The sequence below is a fragment of the Bubalus bubalis genome, chromosome 1 (genome assembly GCF_019923935.1).
Source record: "Bubalus bubalis isolate 160015118507 breed Murrah chromosome 1, NDDB_SH_1, whole genome shotgun sequence".
NCBI classification, from domain to species: domain Eukaryota; kingdom Metazoa; phylum Chordata; class Mammalia; order Artiodactyla; family Bovidae; genus Bubalus; species Bubalus bubalis.
Genome location: NC_059157.1, coordinates 46,894,070 through 46,910,802, shown reverse-complemented (window position 1 = coordinate 46,910,802; position 16,733 = coordinate 46,894,070). Strand labels below are relative to the sequence as shown.

General features: G+C 48.5%; 1 protein-coding gene across 8 annotated transcripts in view; it reads left to right on the top strand.

Annotated features, from left to right (window-relative positions):
- The window catches only part of ITSN1 (intersectin 1), a 249,074-nt gene extending 235,624 nt beyond the window's left edge, over positions 1-13,450 (top strand). For all 8 annotated transcript variants that reach the window (XM_025281353.3, XM_044939433.2, XM_006048225.4 and 5 more), the window contains one exon: positions 2,395-13,450. In XM_025281353.3, coding sequence (XP_025137138.1) covers positions 2,395-2,543 — 149 coding nt within the window. In that variant the 3' untranslated portion in view covers positions 2,544-13,450. The remainder of the gene's footprint in view (positions 1-2,394) is intronic.
- Positions 13,451-16,733: the final 3,283 nt, after the last annotated feature.

Below are 16,733 nucleotides of genomic sequence, written 5' to 3'. Positions count from 1 at the left end.
TGTTCAAACTGGATTTAGAAAAGGCAGAGGAACAAAAGGCAGTTGGATCAAATTGCCAACATCCATTGGATAGTCAAAAAAGCAAGAGAGTTTCAGAAAAACATCTATTTCTGCTTTATTGGTTTATGCCAAAGCCTTTGACTATGTGGATCACAACAAACTGTGGAATATTCTTCAAGAGATGGGAATACCAGACCACCTGACCCGCCTCTTGAGAAACCTATATGCGGGTCAGGAAGCAACAGTTAGAACTGGACATTGAACAACAGACTGGTTCCAAATAGGGAAAGGAGTACGTCAAGGCTGTATATTGTCACCCTGCTTATTTAACTTGTATGCAGAGTACATCATGAGAAATTCCAGTCTGGATGAAGCACAAGCTGGCATCAAGGTTACCCAGAGGAATATCAATAACCTCAGATATGCAGATGACATGACCCTTAGGGCAGAAAGCAAAGAAGAACTAAAGAGCCTCTTGATGAAAGTGAAAGAGGAGAGTGAAAAGTTGGCTTAAAACTCAACATTCAGAAAACTAAGATGATGGCATCTGGTCCCATCACTTCATGGCAAATAGATGGGGAAACAATGGAAACAGTGGCAGACCTTATTTTCCTGGGCTCCAAAATTGCTGCAGATGGTGACTGCAGGGATGAAATTAAGACACTTGCTCCTTGGAAGAAAAGTTATGACTAACCTAAATAGCATATTAAAAGCAGAGACATTACTTTGTCCACAAATATCTGTCTAGTCAAAGCTATGGTTTTTCCAGTAGTCACGTATGGATGTGAGTGTTGGACTATAAAGAATGCTGAGTGTCAAAGAATTGATGCTTTTGAACTGTGGTGTTGGAGAAGACTCTTGAGAGTCCGTTGGACTGCAAGGAGATCCAACCAGTCCATCCCAAAGGAGGTCAATCCTGGGTGTTCATTGGAAGGACTGATGCTGAAGCTGAAACTCCAATACTTTGGCCACCTCATGCGAAGTACTGACTCACTGGGAAAGACCCTGATGCTGAGAAAGATTGGGGGCAGGAGGAGAAGGGAAAGACAGAGGATGAGATGGTTGGATGGCATCACAGACTCTATGGACATGAATTTGACTAAACTCCAGGAGTTGGTGATGGACAGGGAGGCCTGGCGTGCCGTGGTCCACGGTGTCGCAGAGTCAGACATGACTGAGTGACTGAACTGAACTGACTAAGAACAGTGTGACTCAGGTCTGGACTCTTAACCATGGTGCTTCACTGGCAATTTTTATTCTGATAAATAAAGACGTGAGGCTGGATTTTTTTTAAAATAGTGAAATACCATGACACACTGGCAGCGCCACTAGAGTTTCAGTTGCAAACCCTAGTGTAGCTCTTGTTTCAGAGGTTACTCCTGAAATGTACAAGGGGCGACATGCACTGGTATCGTCCACCAGAAAAAGTTCCCAGGTTTTAAACCTTGAAAGAAAAGCCATTTCCTGTACAAGAGTGCCTGTGTCATAGTATACTGCCAACTGCTGAATGAAAAAAAGCAAGGAATTGTCTGAAAGCCCATTTGGTACAATCATTTTAATGCGTAGCATTAAAAAAATTTCAAACATTCTCATGTCCATTACTGACTCTCTCTCTCTCTCTCTCTCTCTCTCTCTCTCTCTATATATATATATATATATATATATAAATTTTTTTGATCCTGCCATGCGGCATGCAGGATCTTAGTTCCCAGACAAAAGATCAGCCTGTGCCTTCTACAGTGGAAGCTCTGCACGCTAACCACGGGACCACCTGGGAAGTCCCTGACACTCAATATTTGATGAAAAGTGGTGTTGCAGGACTTCCCTGGAGGTCCAGTGGTTAAGATTCTGGGCTTAAAATGCAGCGGGTGTGGATCTGATCCCTGGTTGGGGAACATGCTGCATGGTATAGCCAAAAAAAAAATAGTGGTGTTGAGATTGTCCGGGGAGCATGGCTGGGAGCCTGCAGCTCCTGTGCTATCGTCTCCTCCCCACCAGATAAATAAGTGAAGAGAGAAAAAAAGAAACAGCTGACGTTCTCCTGGGAGATTTCTTTAAATTTCATATATATTGCAAATTGCACAGCAGCTATGATATCCGGTTTTGCGTTGCCTCCCAGGAAGCTCCCAGCCCTTTAGGGGCCCCTGGGTGCAAGGAAAAAAATCTGTATTTTGAGTTTCTTCCAGACTCTTCTTCATCCTCAGCCCAGTACCTTTTTGTTTTCACTCCATTTAAAAACGATGCTGTGACTGTAGTCCCTGGATTCCAAGAAACTACTTCCCTTTTGAAGAAGAGAGAGCGTAACACCTCGCTGGGACACTCCCAATATGCCAGGTACCTGCCCTGACGAGAAGGAATCCTATCTGAGGAGGGTATGTGTGTCTGTCCTTTCAGATTTTTTGGGTCGGACGGAGATCCGCGTGGCCGACATCAAGAAGGACCAGGGCTCCAAGGGTCCAGTTACGAAGTGTCTCCTGCTGCACGAAGTTCCCACGGGAGAGATCGTGGTCCGCTTGGACCTGCAGTTGTTCGATGAGCCGTAGGGAGCCCACTCAGGCGTGCTTGGCAGAACTCCAGCCCGAGGCAGCAGATGCTGCCTGTCTGGAAACAGCATGGCTTTTCGAGGACCGGCGTTTGGTGTTCGGCCACAGGGCAACAGGGCAGAGAAGACAGGCTCCTCCAAACTTCTTGACAATCCTTTCCCCTAAATCATTTCCCACGTTAGGAAGCAGCACTGTGTTTTCCTTTGTCCTCACTGTGGGGCTCATCGTGGCTTCTAGGGTCTTTCAAGTCCCATCACCCCCCAACTACGTTTGGTGGGGTGTCTGGCCCGTCCCTGGGCCTGAGGCTTGGGTCTGGTTACTGTAAAATAGGTTCATAAATGCAATGTCTGTATTTTTGGGGAACTCATGGGACCCTCCTGCTTCTTACCTCCACCAGCCTCCAGCAGGCCCTCCAGGATGTCCAGTCCTTGGTGTGTTTAGAAATGATCCCACTGATCATGTCATTGCTTCAGAATCTCATTTCCCCACTGGGACCTCATTGGAAATGCTGCCCTGGGTCTGATCACCTGGGGAGATGGTCTTCTGATCAGATGCTGGTCTAAGCCATGGAAGATTCCGGCAGGCGTGTTGTTAGGGTTTTTCCAGTCTCCTCCAGATCTTTTTACTGGTAGCTGTCAATGGAAACTATCACTGGCTACTGCCAGGAGGCCTGATCCTGGTTTCCCGCACCCCTGGAAGAGGGTTAAGGGAGGTTGTCTACCTAGTTATACTCTGCGGGACTAGGTCGCTGTAGCTCACCTGAAAGGCTGTTGACGATGTTATTGGGTCCCCATCTCCAGCCCTGCTGGACATTCCCTTTCCGCTTAGAGGTCCTGTGTTTCAGAGCAAGAGTGGTTGCTGGTGACCAGCTCTGAGCCTCTTCCTGCCTGCTTGTCATGGGCAATTTCCGCACGTGTCTTTGGTACGTTCCTCCCAAAGGTGTCCCCAAGGTGTGCAAAGGAAAACTGACAATCTGCAGAGGAAATCTATTACTGTGGTGGGGGAGAGACGCTAGGAGTGGGCAAGCCCCTCGGTTCCAGGGAAGGAGACCTGAGACTCCTTCCCAAAGCCCGCCGTATACAGCCAACCTCTCAGTAACAGAAGGACGCACGGCGTGATGCCAGAATCAGGAGTGTATGACCATGTGTCAAGTTCGGTTTGAGTTTTTTGTTTTTCAGATTGTTAGTGGAGTATAGTTGGTTTACACCGCGGTGTCGGTTTCTGCTGTACAGCAAAGTCAATCATCCATGCATATTCATATGTCCCATCTTCTCTGGGTTTCCTTCCCATTTAGGTCGCTGCAGAGCTCTGAGTGGAGCTCCTTGTGGTGTACAGTAGGCTCTCACTAGTTACCCATTTTATCCATGGTAGTGTATAAATATATGTCAGTCCCACTGTCCCAATCCACTGCCCCCCGCCCCCGCCTCCTTCTCCCTCGGTATCCACCCATCTGTTCTCTATGTCTTTATCACATAAAATCATCTATACCACTTTTCTAGATGCCGCATATATACGCTAATATATGACACTTGTTTTTCTCTCTCTGACTTCACTCTATCTGACAGTCTCTAGGTCCATCCACATCTCTGCAAACGGCCACAGTTCTGTTCCTTTTTGTGGCTGAGTAATGCCAGTTTGAGTTCTTTCAGTTTTTGTCCTTAAATGCCAGGAGATAGGCTGGTTGACTAGGTAAGAATTGATTTGCTCGTGGCAAGCGTGGCTCGTTCTTTGTTTGCATGTTAACGCTCCCATAATCCCAGTTTGTCGTTTTTTCATGAAATGTTCATTGCATGTTCTCTCAGTCGTGGAATCTAGCTTTCCTGGGTGAGACGGTGTTCTCCTTGGTTGTAGGTCCTTAGAATTTAATTAGGATTGTAGAAATGCATTCTAAAGATAGCATGGGCACTTCCCTGGTGGTTCTGGTGGTTAAGACTGTGCTTCCACTCCTGGGGGTGCAGGTTCCAGCCCTGGTTGGGAAACTAAGATCCTGCGTGCCAAATGGTGTGGCCAAAAAAGAGGAAAAAAAAAAAAAGATAGTGAACTACCCACTTTGCTGGGAACCGAATACGTCATGTCATCCTTTCCCATAAGAGGTCTGTCATCATTCAAGCAATTTTTAAAATGTATGTGTCGGAAAGGGCAACAAAGTTTACATTTCATACTTTTAAGATACACTTTATTATTTATTTATTAAAGATAGTGTAGACTTTTGTATCAAGAACAACAGACATAAGTATTTTTTGAAACAAGCGGATCTACCCTTTAGTTAGTAACTCTCAGCTGAAGACCTTAGAGACCAAGTTCAACTTCAAGCATGCATTCATTTACCACTTTCCAGCAGCAAGCATGGTTCGGATACTTTAAGTGTATATGTACGTTTCGATGCTGTTAGGAAACCATTTTAAGTGAAACCTGTGAATAGACCTACCAGTCACACCTTCCTATGTCTATACCCAATGCAGTTTGTTCAGGGTCTTTATGGAGGATACGTGACTATATGGTAGAAAAAGAAGGGTTGCCTGTGTACACGGAGTCATATTGGGTCACCAGAGCAATCCCTTTCTTCCTTCCTTTTCTTCATTGGCTTTCTTTGCGTGTGAATGTTGGGCATCACCATTCATGTAGGGTGGGTGTGATGCGCTCAGTGACAAACATCTTGTCGCCTTTTTTGGTCCACCAGCTCACCCACCCATGCAGAGTCCCATTATCGGAATTAATGTCGCGAGAAGAAGCAATATGTGAGTCTTTTCTCCCAGGTGTACTGAGCACCCTTGCGATGCTCCTCCGGGGCAGCGATTCTGGATGAGTGCCCTTGTACTCACCAGGGTGATTTGTAAGGTGACTGATCCTCCTTACGGGTGAGATAGGCTGGCTGTCAGATCCAGCTGTGACTCAGGAATGTGGATGACGCATGGAGTCTCCAATTCTTTGAGACTAGTCCTTCGTGTCTACCTTTTTGGGCAGCCGGGGCTGTATTTCATAGAGATGAAACGATACCTTCTGTGTCCTAGCTCTTTGCTTTCCACACACAGGGTTTCCCCTGGCCACTCCCTTCTGGCATTGACTCCAGCCCTCCAGACATCCTGAGTTTCCTCCTTCTCTGAGCCACGCTGACCTCGTCTAAGCCCAGCAAGGGAACTGCTAACAGAGCCGTGCCCTGAGGACAGGAGCCCTTGGGCTGGGCCTCCTTTGTCAACCAGCTCTCCCAGTCCCTCTGGGGCAGGGTCTTTCTGTCAGGCAGGTGGGCAACATGTCTCCTGGAACCAGAGCAGCTGTGACCCTCCTACCAGAGCCTGAGGATGTGGTTCATTCAGATCCAGGGCTGGCCTCAGGTACACACACTCAAACATGCACACACACAGATCTTTCTAGGCTGGGGTCTCCAGATGTGCTTGAGAGACTGGGGCCAGGCATCCTACATGTCCCTGACCTCTGATGGCAGAGGAGAGAGCTATGCTTCCAAGGAATGTTCATGTTAAAAGGGGAATTATTTCTTTTCTTTGCGTTTGGAACAATTTAAGCATGACCTAAGTCTAGGAAGGTAACTCATTTCAGCTGGTTAGTACTATTGAATTTAATGAGAAAAAAATCCATCCAAAAGTGAGTAAATTACCACTTGCATTGTCTTGGTGACCTGGTGCCCCAAACCCCTGTCTCTCCAGGAGTAGACGGCTGCAAGCATAAAGCCACTGACTACAGCAGAGCGGGGGTGTTCTAGAATCCAGTGGGGCTGGACAACAAAGCAAAGGGAGTGAGTGAAATGCTTCTGGTTTTATCTGGAAGGAGATCTGGGAGTCTATTTTAGAGTTTTGCCAATACCGTGAAAGTGAAAGTCGCTCAGTCGTGTCCGACTCTTTGTGACCCCATGGACTGTAGCCCACCAGGCTTCTCTGTCCATGGAATTTTCCAGGCAAGAATACTGGAGGGGGGAGCCATTCCCTTCTCCAGGGGAATCTTCCTGACCCAGGGATCGAACCTGGGTCTCCTACACTGCAGCAGATTCTTTACCGCTAGCACCACCTGCCTGTACTTTGAGGAGCGGAAAAAGACTTCTGTCTCTACTCCGGATGGCTTTTTCCCTAGCTGGTGGGGCTTTTTTGGTTCACAGAGAGGATGTTCCTTTTGTGCATGTAACAGTTTTAAGAATTTCCATTGGGAACAGCAAGTAGATTTTCATTCTGTGTCAGTTCATTGTGTTTTCCCTTCTCTTTGGGGCTGGAGACGAGCTTTACAGCGGACACTGGCATGTAGAAATGGACCCCTGCGTGCTTTCGAGGTGGCAGGGTCACTTCAGACTTGAGGCTAGTGTGAGCTTAGCGAGGGGTCTGCCTGCTCCAGGTACCCTTGCTTTACAAGTTCAGAGCCTCCTGCGCAGGAAAGTGAGGCAATGACGACAGAGGAGGCTGGATATTCTTGACTGGCTTTTAGGATTAGGACTTTAATTCTTACCCAGCAGAAGCATGATTGGTGAACTGGGGACATGGTGAAGCCCTCAGATGCTGTGGTCTGAGTCACCCTAAAGGGTATTTGGTTAAACTAAAACTGTCCTCTTTTTGCACCCAGTGGCTTCTCCTGGCTGCAGGGAATGGCTCAGGTCAGCTGCCAAGACTCAGCTGGCAGTGCCCAGAGCCATGTTTTATGGGGGCCGCTTAGTATTGTGTCAGTATGGTTGGGATGTTTATTGCACTTGGAAAGCAGCCATTTCTTTGAGCTAGAGGAAAGGAACATTCTAGAACTTTCACTTCCTCACCCTGCATTGTGTCAGATCCAGGAATATCTTCGTAGGTCTCCAGGCTCAACTAAGGTACATAATCTGCTACCTTTGGGAGCCAAAATCTATTCCTAATAAGCCTGGAAAATTCATCCTGCATGAAAGATAGAAAACTTCTAACAGCACCCTATCTTGGGAGTATTAAAACCCAGATGCCAACAGCTGGCATGTCTTATCCCTGGGTTGTGACCTCTTGGTAACACCGTCAGTAATGTTAATAATACATTGTTCATTCAGGGAGTCCCCTTTCTTGGGTCTGACCACTATCCAAGGGGCTGGGGGGTGGTAAGGAGGGGGTCTGCCTTTGTGGCTTTCCCAGCCTCATTGTAGATCTAATTTTAAGTCATTTGAATAACACCCAGTGCTTGTAAAAACTCACCTCCACCTCCAAAAATTATTTCAGTGACATGCAGTTTCAATTACTTCCTGCACTGAAAGGAACCCTCTTTAATCTGGCCTCGGGGAACCAGATAACACCCACATAATAATTTTTTTCCAACTCTATGTGTGGTTGTCAGATTTCAGGGTAAATTTGCCCCTAGTATATGTCAGGGTGTTTTGTGAGTCATTTTTTAAAAGGATTTTGTTCTACTTTCTATACCAGCCTATATTGTTAAAATCATCAGAAATGTGTGAATATTTTAGGATTCAAAGCCCACCAAATAAACCTGTTCAGAAGTGGGCATATGTGGTCAGCCTTGAAAATAATCGAGCACTTCTCTCTCTGATATTTACTGAGAACTCACCCAGTAACCAGGGTTTCTTTTTATGCAGTGGAAAGAATGCATATTTTTCTTCTAGGAACTCTGGTTTTGTACTTTTTTCACTGAAAAAGAATAACATTCCTGTGCGGCTGTTTCTAAAGTTATGTTCCTTTGCATTTTCCCTCTCATACTCAAAGCCCTGATTTCCTCCTGTTTGTCGGTCTAAACAGAATGGGGGCCTGGGGCAGAGAGGGTGATGCAGGAACCAGAGGCAGGGGGATGGCGGCTTTGCCGCGTCTGGTTGAGGAGCCAGCCCCTGCCGTTCTACCCACTGTCACCGCTAGGAGGCGCGCTCCCCGGCCTTGGAAACTAGCCGGTCCCACTGGCGGATCTCAGGCCGTTGGCTCCACCTAGTGCAGCTCCCCGGGCATTGCTGCTGCTGCTAAGCCGCTTCAGTCGTGTCCGACTCTGTGCGACCCCGTAGACGGCAGCCCATGCTCTTGTGCAAATCGGAAGGAACTTGCTGGGTCTGAGCAGGGTGGTGGGGGAGGGAGCTTAGCGGCGAGCCTGGGATTCGAAGCCAGCACTCCTGCGGTTCTTGGTGACACCTTGCCTTTCTCTGCTGCTGGGGTCATAAGGGGTCCTCAGCCCTTATGCTTTTTCTGCATCTGCTTTGGTGACGGCCCCTTTGAGATTCAGCCCTGCAGGGGCCTCAGGTGTTAAGTTGGAGGTGTTCCGCCTACTGCTGGGCCGACCCGGGGCGGGTCCATGGGGAGGAGGCACCCCGTCCCCAACAAGGGGTTCAAGAAGTCAGGTCCCCTCTGCTTAGACTGGATCGCAGAGTTTCTAGGTGGAGACTATAACATTTGGGATTTCAGATGTCAAGGAGCTGAGGGGGGGCAATGCAGATCCTTGCATGGTGTGCGCGTGTGTGCGCATGTGCGTGTGTGTGTGCTTGCGTGTGCACCAGGGGGAACGAGTGGATATGTGAACAGGTGGGTCTGACTCTTCCTGCAGTCAAGGTCAGGACCGGCTGCAGAATTCGTGGGCTGAGTGCAAAATGAGACGGTGAGGCCCCTTGTTGAGAATTGTGAAGAATTTCGAGGTGATGACAGCAGAGAATGAAACCAGGAGTGGGTCCCCCTAAGCACAGGGTCCCCGTGACTGCACAGATCAGACGCCCACGAAGCCGGCCCTGGTCACTGTCTTTTCAGTTGGTTTCTGGAGCAGGTGGGGCTTCACCTTCTGCTTCTTACTTTGCAAAGTCTCCCTGGCAGGCTGTGGAGAACTGGGCTGGTAACACTTTTCAAAATGTCTGCTTTTAAAAGCACAAATGATCTGGATCAGTCAGAGGTGTAGGACTCAAGCCCCAAGATGACAGATGAACCTGGTCTGTGGGCTCCCAGTCCATGGCGGGCCACGGGTGCCGAGAGCCCTCCGAGTCCTTACCATTTAACCCACTGATTGGAAATAAAACCCTTCCTTTTAGTCGTCCACCGGGGGCTTTTCTCCTCTTTGCTTGTGGGTCAGACAGGCTCCTCTAGCCTCTGCCTTCTAAGTGACCATCTGAGTGATGGCAACAACAAGCAGGGAGCTGGTGGGGGTGGGTGGTGCCCGGTGCCCCTTCCCCGGGGCTGGACGCTGCTCCTCCATCTCCTCTTCCTGGAGAGAGTGAAGCCTGCCCAGGCTGGGCGCTGGGTACACAGGTGTCTGGAGGTACCTGCTACTGAGACGCAGCGACTTCCCAGTTGGGGTGTCTGCCATAGGATCCCGCCTATGAGGGGGATGACGGGAGGAGAGACCCCACTGTGTGAGTAGCCTCGGGTTCTAGAAGACCAGCTGCCAGGGAGGCAGCTGACACAGGAGCCGCCCCTCCTGCTGTGTGCTGGGTCTTACTTTCTTTCACTAGCACTTTCTAGCGCTCAGCAGGACACTCCAAAACCTTTGCTTGACCTTTGCAAATCAGTTGCACGTCTACCTACACAGAGCAATAATCCTATGTTTCCTGATTCTGTCTGGGATTATAAAGTTTGCTAAGTAAAAATACTGACAGAAAGTTGAATAGAGATATCAAATTCATCTTGCATGGGTTTGGTTGTGTCATTTTGAATGAAATAACAAATTATAGCTTTGTTTCTACTTGTATTGCAATCATCCGGACTACTAAAAGTTCAGAAAGTGTTTTCTAGAGGCAGTTAATTAATATTGTGTCAGTGTTAGTTTTCACGAGTGAACATTTTGTTGTACATTTTACAAATCAACATCCTTAAAGTGTTGTCTGGTAAATATTCACCATCATACAGTAGATATTCTAGCAAGATCTTTGGTAATGATATTTATTTTAACACATGCATTTAAAATGTACATTGCCAATAGCCCAAGTGTCTTTAAACTGTAAAACCAACTTCAGATCTTCTTTGCTGAAGCCCAAGCAGGCTGAGATCTGTACCCTTTGGACCCTTTCTTCTACCCTTTCATAGTCCTACCTAGACAGAGAAGTTGGCGATCTCATAATTCATGTCCTGTTGCCTTAGCTACATCAGCATATATCTTCACATCTATAGGTGGTTAGCATATGTGTAAATACATGTATACAGATGAGAGTCTGCAACAGAATGTCCCGTGTATGATAAGCAGTCCTCAGCTCCTGGTTTTCTGCATTTTATATAGTTTGCAGCTAAGAAAAATGCAGAATTCCGCTACGTAAAGTGGAAAAAGTTATGCTCTTTCAATGGTTTGTCCAGAAATCTCTGCCATAAGTTTATGGGAATGTCTATGACTCAATGTACATATGGTGTGTAAGAGCTATGCTGTTAAGTGTTGCATAAACTAATGCAGATTCTGTAGTTATAAATAATTAACTTGTTATTGTAAAATGTGATTTGTCATTGAGAGATTATTTTTCTGTATGTATATGAGAGTATTTTAGGAATCTAATTTAAGTGCATAAAACTATAGAAAAAGTTAAAAAACCTATTCCAAGAGTAGAGAGTGCTTAATCAGATTACTTGGGTTCAACCCAACTAAATTTCATATATTAAAAAGAAAACCAGAGTTGCATATGTTAGACATTCAAAGGAGTCATTTTGGAGGGACAAAGAAAATGTGAAGTTGAATGCAACGGGTGGTGTTATGATAAGATGATGAGTGTCCTCTAGCCATGACCTTGGGTGAGACCCCTGTATTTCATTAAACAGGTAACTTGTTCGGGAAGGTGCTTGTGTCAGGAAGGATAGGAGGCTTGAGAGTCTGGTTCCCATCAGATCTGAGTGATGTGCTCTGGAAGCTTCCATAGGTTCTGGAGGATGGGCCAGGAATCTTGGGTGGAGCAACCGTTCTTCTAGAAAGTTCCGAATGTCCTGACTTCCGGGTCACCCTTTGCAGTTCTCTTTCTGAATAGACTCAACGCATCCCTTTGGTGTTTGCATTTTCCTTTCCTGGAGGCATCCTCACTGTCCCCACTGTGGCTCTCCTGTGTTGGGTGAAGGATGAAGTTTGGGGCTTTCTGGGTTAAGCTGTTCCCGGCACACAGGACAGGCAGCACAGAGCAGCCTTCCAGCTGCTTGTGTCCATGATGGAGACCTCAAGGCAAGAGGCCTTCCTCTTTTCCCTGTCCCAGAAAAGGGTCAGAGGTCCAGGCTGCTTCTCGGGCACAGACTTCGTTTGTATCCTTTGCCACCAGAAATGTCCCCACAGGCCACCTAAGGATGGATACAACGCAAAATCCTATGAAACTCAAGATGCAAACCCCCGAGAGGTGCGTTTAGAGGTCCTTTCAGGAGGAGGCAATCCTGTGAGGTCAGCCTCCCTCGTCAGGTGGGGAACGATGGAGCGGTGAAAAAGGCCAAGTTCCTGGTGAGCCGCGGGTGTTGCATACAGATCGCTGTGTGTGGGACGCTGAGGGCCCTGGCTCAAAAGGACGTATAGGGAATGTGTGCCTTAGGTTTTCAACATTTCTTTCAATGAGCTGTATGCTTCCCAATGCTGTCAACCAACAGTCCAAGTCCTTTTTTGATACACCTGAAATTGGCAAATGCTGGCGTGTAAGTGACCTCCTGGAATTCAGGGTTCAGGGGGCGCAGGGAGCTGTGATTTTTGGGAGCTTCGTGGAATCTGTTATCATAGGAGTGATCTGAAAATCACCTTGAGGAACTGTCTGGGTGGATGTGAGTGACTTCTTTTCCAAACATGGAGCTGTTTAGGGATCTCTTTGTCCAAGGTGGCCTGGGAAGGCCATCTAAAGCTAGCCAGCAGAAGTGGATAAGCTCCTATCGACCCACCCAGAGTAAGTCCTGACCTCCTTCCTTGGCACCAAGTCCTCATGGCTGGTGTGGCAAGAGGGCTGTATGTGGAGATAAGTCAGCCAGTCAACCACCCCTTGGGTCCTGCTTGTTCCAATGAAGTCTGGGGTCAAGAAAAGCCAGAGAACGTGGGGTCCTGCTCAGCAGTGACCATTCCAGTTAGCCTTCACTTATTTAGAAAAGAACGTATCGGTCCTGACACGAGTCCCTTGTGTTTCCAGCGGCAGATGGGTCACAGTGCTGGGGGCATGTTGCTCCCCTCACAGCCCTGCCCGGGGGGTGGGATGAGCCACTCCACCTCCCCGACGGACACCCTGTTGACTGTAATATACTTCTGTTGCCAAATAACGGTACTGTTTAATTTCCCATCAAAGGGAGACTATATTGTTTGGTGTGTAATGTCAATGGAGTTCCAAAAATTACTAGACACTATTATAAATTGTAGAATTCTGTATTTGTTTGATGAAGCAGGGCCAAGACATTAGGTTTCTTTTCTATTTAAAAGAAGCCGAGGTTAGGTTTGCTCTCTGAGCATTCCTTTGGCACCTTATTATGTAAGAAATGTTAAATTTGATTGATCAAGATTATCGTAACTGAGTGTTATTTTCTTTAAACCAGTAGCAACATCAATACAGATGGATATTTCTGTGTATCTGGAATCTAAAAAGAACAATCTCTTCCAAACAATTCTTTGGTCATTTTGACCTGTACGGTTTAAATTCACATAGTTCATGAATAAAAGGAGAAAAACCAACCTTGTTACAATGGATTGCTTTGGGTTCTTTCTGCCCGTCTTCCTTTCTGAGCAGACTGTTTGCTTGTTTAGTTGTTAAGTCTTGTCCAACTCTTTGTGACCCCATGGACTGTGGCCCGCCAGGCTCCTTTGTCCATGGGATTCTCCAAGCAAGAATGGAGTGGGTTGCCATTTCCTTCTCCACTATACAGCTGTATCTGTCATCTATCTATCTGTTTTTGAACATCTTGATTTTTAAGAACTGCATAGTATCCCATTGCTTGAATATATTCCAGTTTACCCTAATTTTTAAAAAGAATCCTGAATGGTTGTGTGTTGAGGCTGCTTTAAAATTTTTATCTAGATTAAAAAAAAGTGCCATGAAGACTGTCACTGTACACAGATCTCTGGGTTCATCTCTGATGACCACACAAGGCAGTGTTTGAAGCATTTCATCACTTCCCTCCCCCCGTTTCTATGTGCTTAATCAACAAGGAGTTTGTTGAGTTGGATTCTGGATTGGGCAGTATTACTGGCAGAGATATTTCATCAGCTGTTACACGTCTTCAAAGCTTGTGGTCTGCCTCGGGTGTGCAGTGTGCAACCCCCGTCAGGAGGCAAGCCGGAAGGAAGGCAGATGGTCTTGGGGAACCAGGAGTGTTGGCTGCGTTACAGGCGCAGCTGCTGAGCCCTTAGAGACCACCCTCCCATGGCATCAGTGGGAGGTTTCTTCTCTCTCTTGTTAACAGCCCAGAGGTCCGAGGTCTGGCCTGGCAGGGCCTTGCAATCATTTGACTTTTACCTTGAAGTAAAGAGGTAAAAGCTGCACTTTCCACTGCGTCCACATCTAGCGAGAGGTAAAGGGAACTGCGAGCCCAGTCCTTGTGAGGCCAGTTGGGACACTTTTCCTCTCTTTTCATCTGCCGGAACTTAGTAGCTCCAGCATCAGGAATCGCCAGGGAAGTTGGCAAATGTCCACAGCTAGGTGGCTGGATCCTGGGACCGCGGGCCAGCCTGAGCCTTCCTGGCTCCTGGGAGAGGACGGAGAGGCCTGCAGCGGTGTCTCTGTCCATTGCACGTGCTGACGGTGGAGCTGCTTTGCCAGGAGGAAGTTCGTTTGAGCACTGTGACAGCCGGGAGGGCCATGTCACGTCAGGTGGAGGGCACACTGGTCCCTGCCCAAGGTGCAGGGGGTGGTGGCCCCGGGCCCCTCAGTACCCTGGAGGACTTCCTAGACGGCACAGCCCTGCCTCTGCCCACGACGGGTGGCTCTGGGAAGGGAATCTATTCACTGTCCAAACACTTGGAGGTGACCAAGGAATGGGCACCTGAGGTGGCTGCTGTCCGGACAGCGCTCTTCCCTCTGAGGCCAGTAGGAGGGCAAGTGCAGGAAGAGCTGGCCTGGCTTAAAGGGTGAATCAAGAGTGTCTAAGGGACAAAGTGCGAGGGGCCCAGAGAGTCACCTGAGGTTAGCGTTGCCTGCTGGCTCCAGTGCGGGGGCACCATGTGCCAGGGAGTGGCCAGGGGCAAGCAGGAACAAACAAAACAGGGAGGCTGGGGGCGGGGGCCCCGAGCAAACCTCCATTTCTTCCCTCACTTGCAGAGTGAGGTCTGTCTCGCTTGGACCACAAGCCTGTTAAGTCGCTCAGTCGTGTCCGACTCTTGGTGATCTCCATGGACTGTAGCCCACCAGGTTCCTGTCCGTGGGATTCTCCAGGCAAGAATACTGGAGTGGATTGCCATTTCCTTCTCCAGGGGATCTTCCCAACACAGGAATCAAACACGCATCTCCTGGCTTGCAGGCAGATTCTTTCCTGTCTGAGCATCTGCAGCTTAAATAAGATATAACATGAAGCAGTCTTGGTAACTGCAGAGCAGCCTTCAGTTTGCGGGTATTAGGTCCAAATTAAAGGCATTTTACTGGGGAGCTTTTCCTAGGGGACTGATTGAGTCAGTCACCCTAATGGTCTATTAGAAACCAGGATTTCTGAACAGGTTTTCTGAACATCCTTGAAGATAGGTGATTTTGCAGGCGATTCTAGATGGACTTGGTCAAGTGCCTACTTCCTGTCAGGTACTGTGTGAAGCCAGTCAGCCAATCCCTGGGGTCAGATGGCCCAAAGAAGTCAGAGGCTGTCAGGCCAGGGACCAACACCCTTCACCGACATCTTTACATCTGGGAGACCCAGTACTGAGCTCGTCATGACCTTGCTTCACTCTTGCAGCAGTTACTCACCAAGTGGATGTTACAGCTTCTTCCACGTATGGTGTGGAAGCTGACCCGCAAAAGCAGGAGGCTTCAGGGGTTGAAACAGCAGAGGCCTGCATGTGCACCCCCAGACGGCTCTAAGACGCGTCCTTAACCCTCACTCCTCCTGCTGCAGAGCAGACCAGTCTAGTCAGGGGGCGCACTGTGGGTGCTCGTCATATCCCCTTATGGAACCTCCTGCTGAACGGTTCTAGAGTGCTTGTTACTCCTGGCGAGGTCACTTTCAGTCTGGGAGAAACGCGGAGAAAGGCTTATTGTGGCCACAAGCCTTCTTTAGTCCCGTCAGGATGTCCTATGGCCTGGCGTGCAGTGGCTGAGTATGCATCAGGTTGTCTCTTGAGATGTTATCTTCTGGCAATTTCAGGGTGACTGTTAACCCTCAGAGAAGCAGGAAGGTTTGCTGTGTGCTTGGCTCCCCTAACCTGGCTGGGAAGGCCTTAACTAGCAGAACCAATCGGATGGTCAAGAATCTGCCTGCAATGCCGGAGACCTGGGTTCAATCCCTGGGTGGGGGAGATGCCCTGGAGGAGGAAATGGCAACCCACTCCAGGATTCTTGCCTGGAGAACTGCATGGACTGAGGAGCCTGGTGGGTTACAGTCCATGGGGTCACGAACAGTTGGACATGACTGAGCGACTCACACACACACAACGGGCAGAAGCTCGACCCAAGAGCAGTGACTTCTAACCATCAATGTACTGAACTGGTGTGCCCAAGAGGGGAAAAATCCTGACTCTGTCCTGGGCCGACATTCCCGGGCATCCTTGGTTCCGAGGACACTCCAGGGGCTGTGGCACCCGGCGAGCTGAGAAACCTGCCGCCTGCTGAGTGCACGGCTCTCATCTGGACCTCTGCCCCAGTGATAGCAGTCACTGCTTTTAATTAGATTCTCTCGATTCCAGAAGAGATGTGTTTTTGGCCAGAATCTCTCTGGAAGCTTTTATAGACATCACCGCCTCTAAACTTAGAATTACATGGAGAGCAGAGTGGAGGACGGATCACTTTCGGCTCGTCAGAACGCACAGGCTGGACATATGGACCTGTCAGAATACTCGGGTGAGCACAAACCGGCCCTGTTTGGACGGCTAAGCAGCCCAGGCACGTGGCGGGCACGTGGTCTCAGGGGCACGGCCGAGGGGCTCGGCCCACATGCTGCAGAGGCTGTGAGCAGCACGAAGTGGCAGAGCAGAAGCAGTGGCCAGTGTGTGACCAGCGTGGGCTGAGGCCACTTCCAGTTCTGACGCGAGATGAAACCAACAGCCGAAAAACTCAAGAGATGACGACCTTAACTTCACCTGCAGGCTCAGCCCCTGCCCAGGCTCTGGACTCAGAGACAAAGGGATGAGGTAAGATACGTGAAGCACTTAATAGTACCTGCTATGAAGGCTATTTTCCCCTAAGGGATATATAAG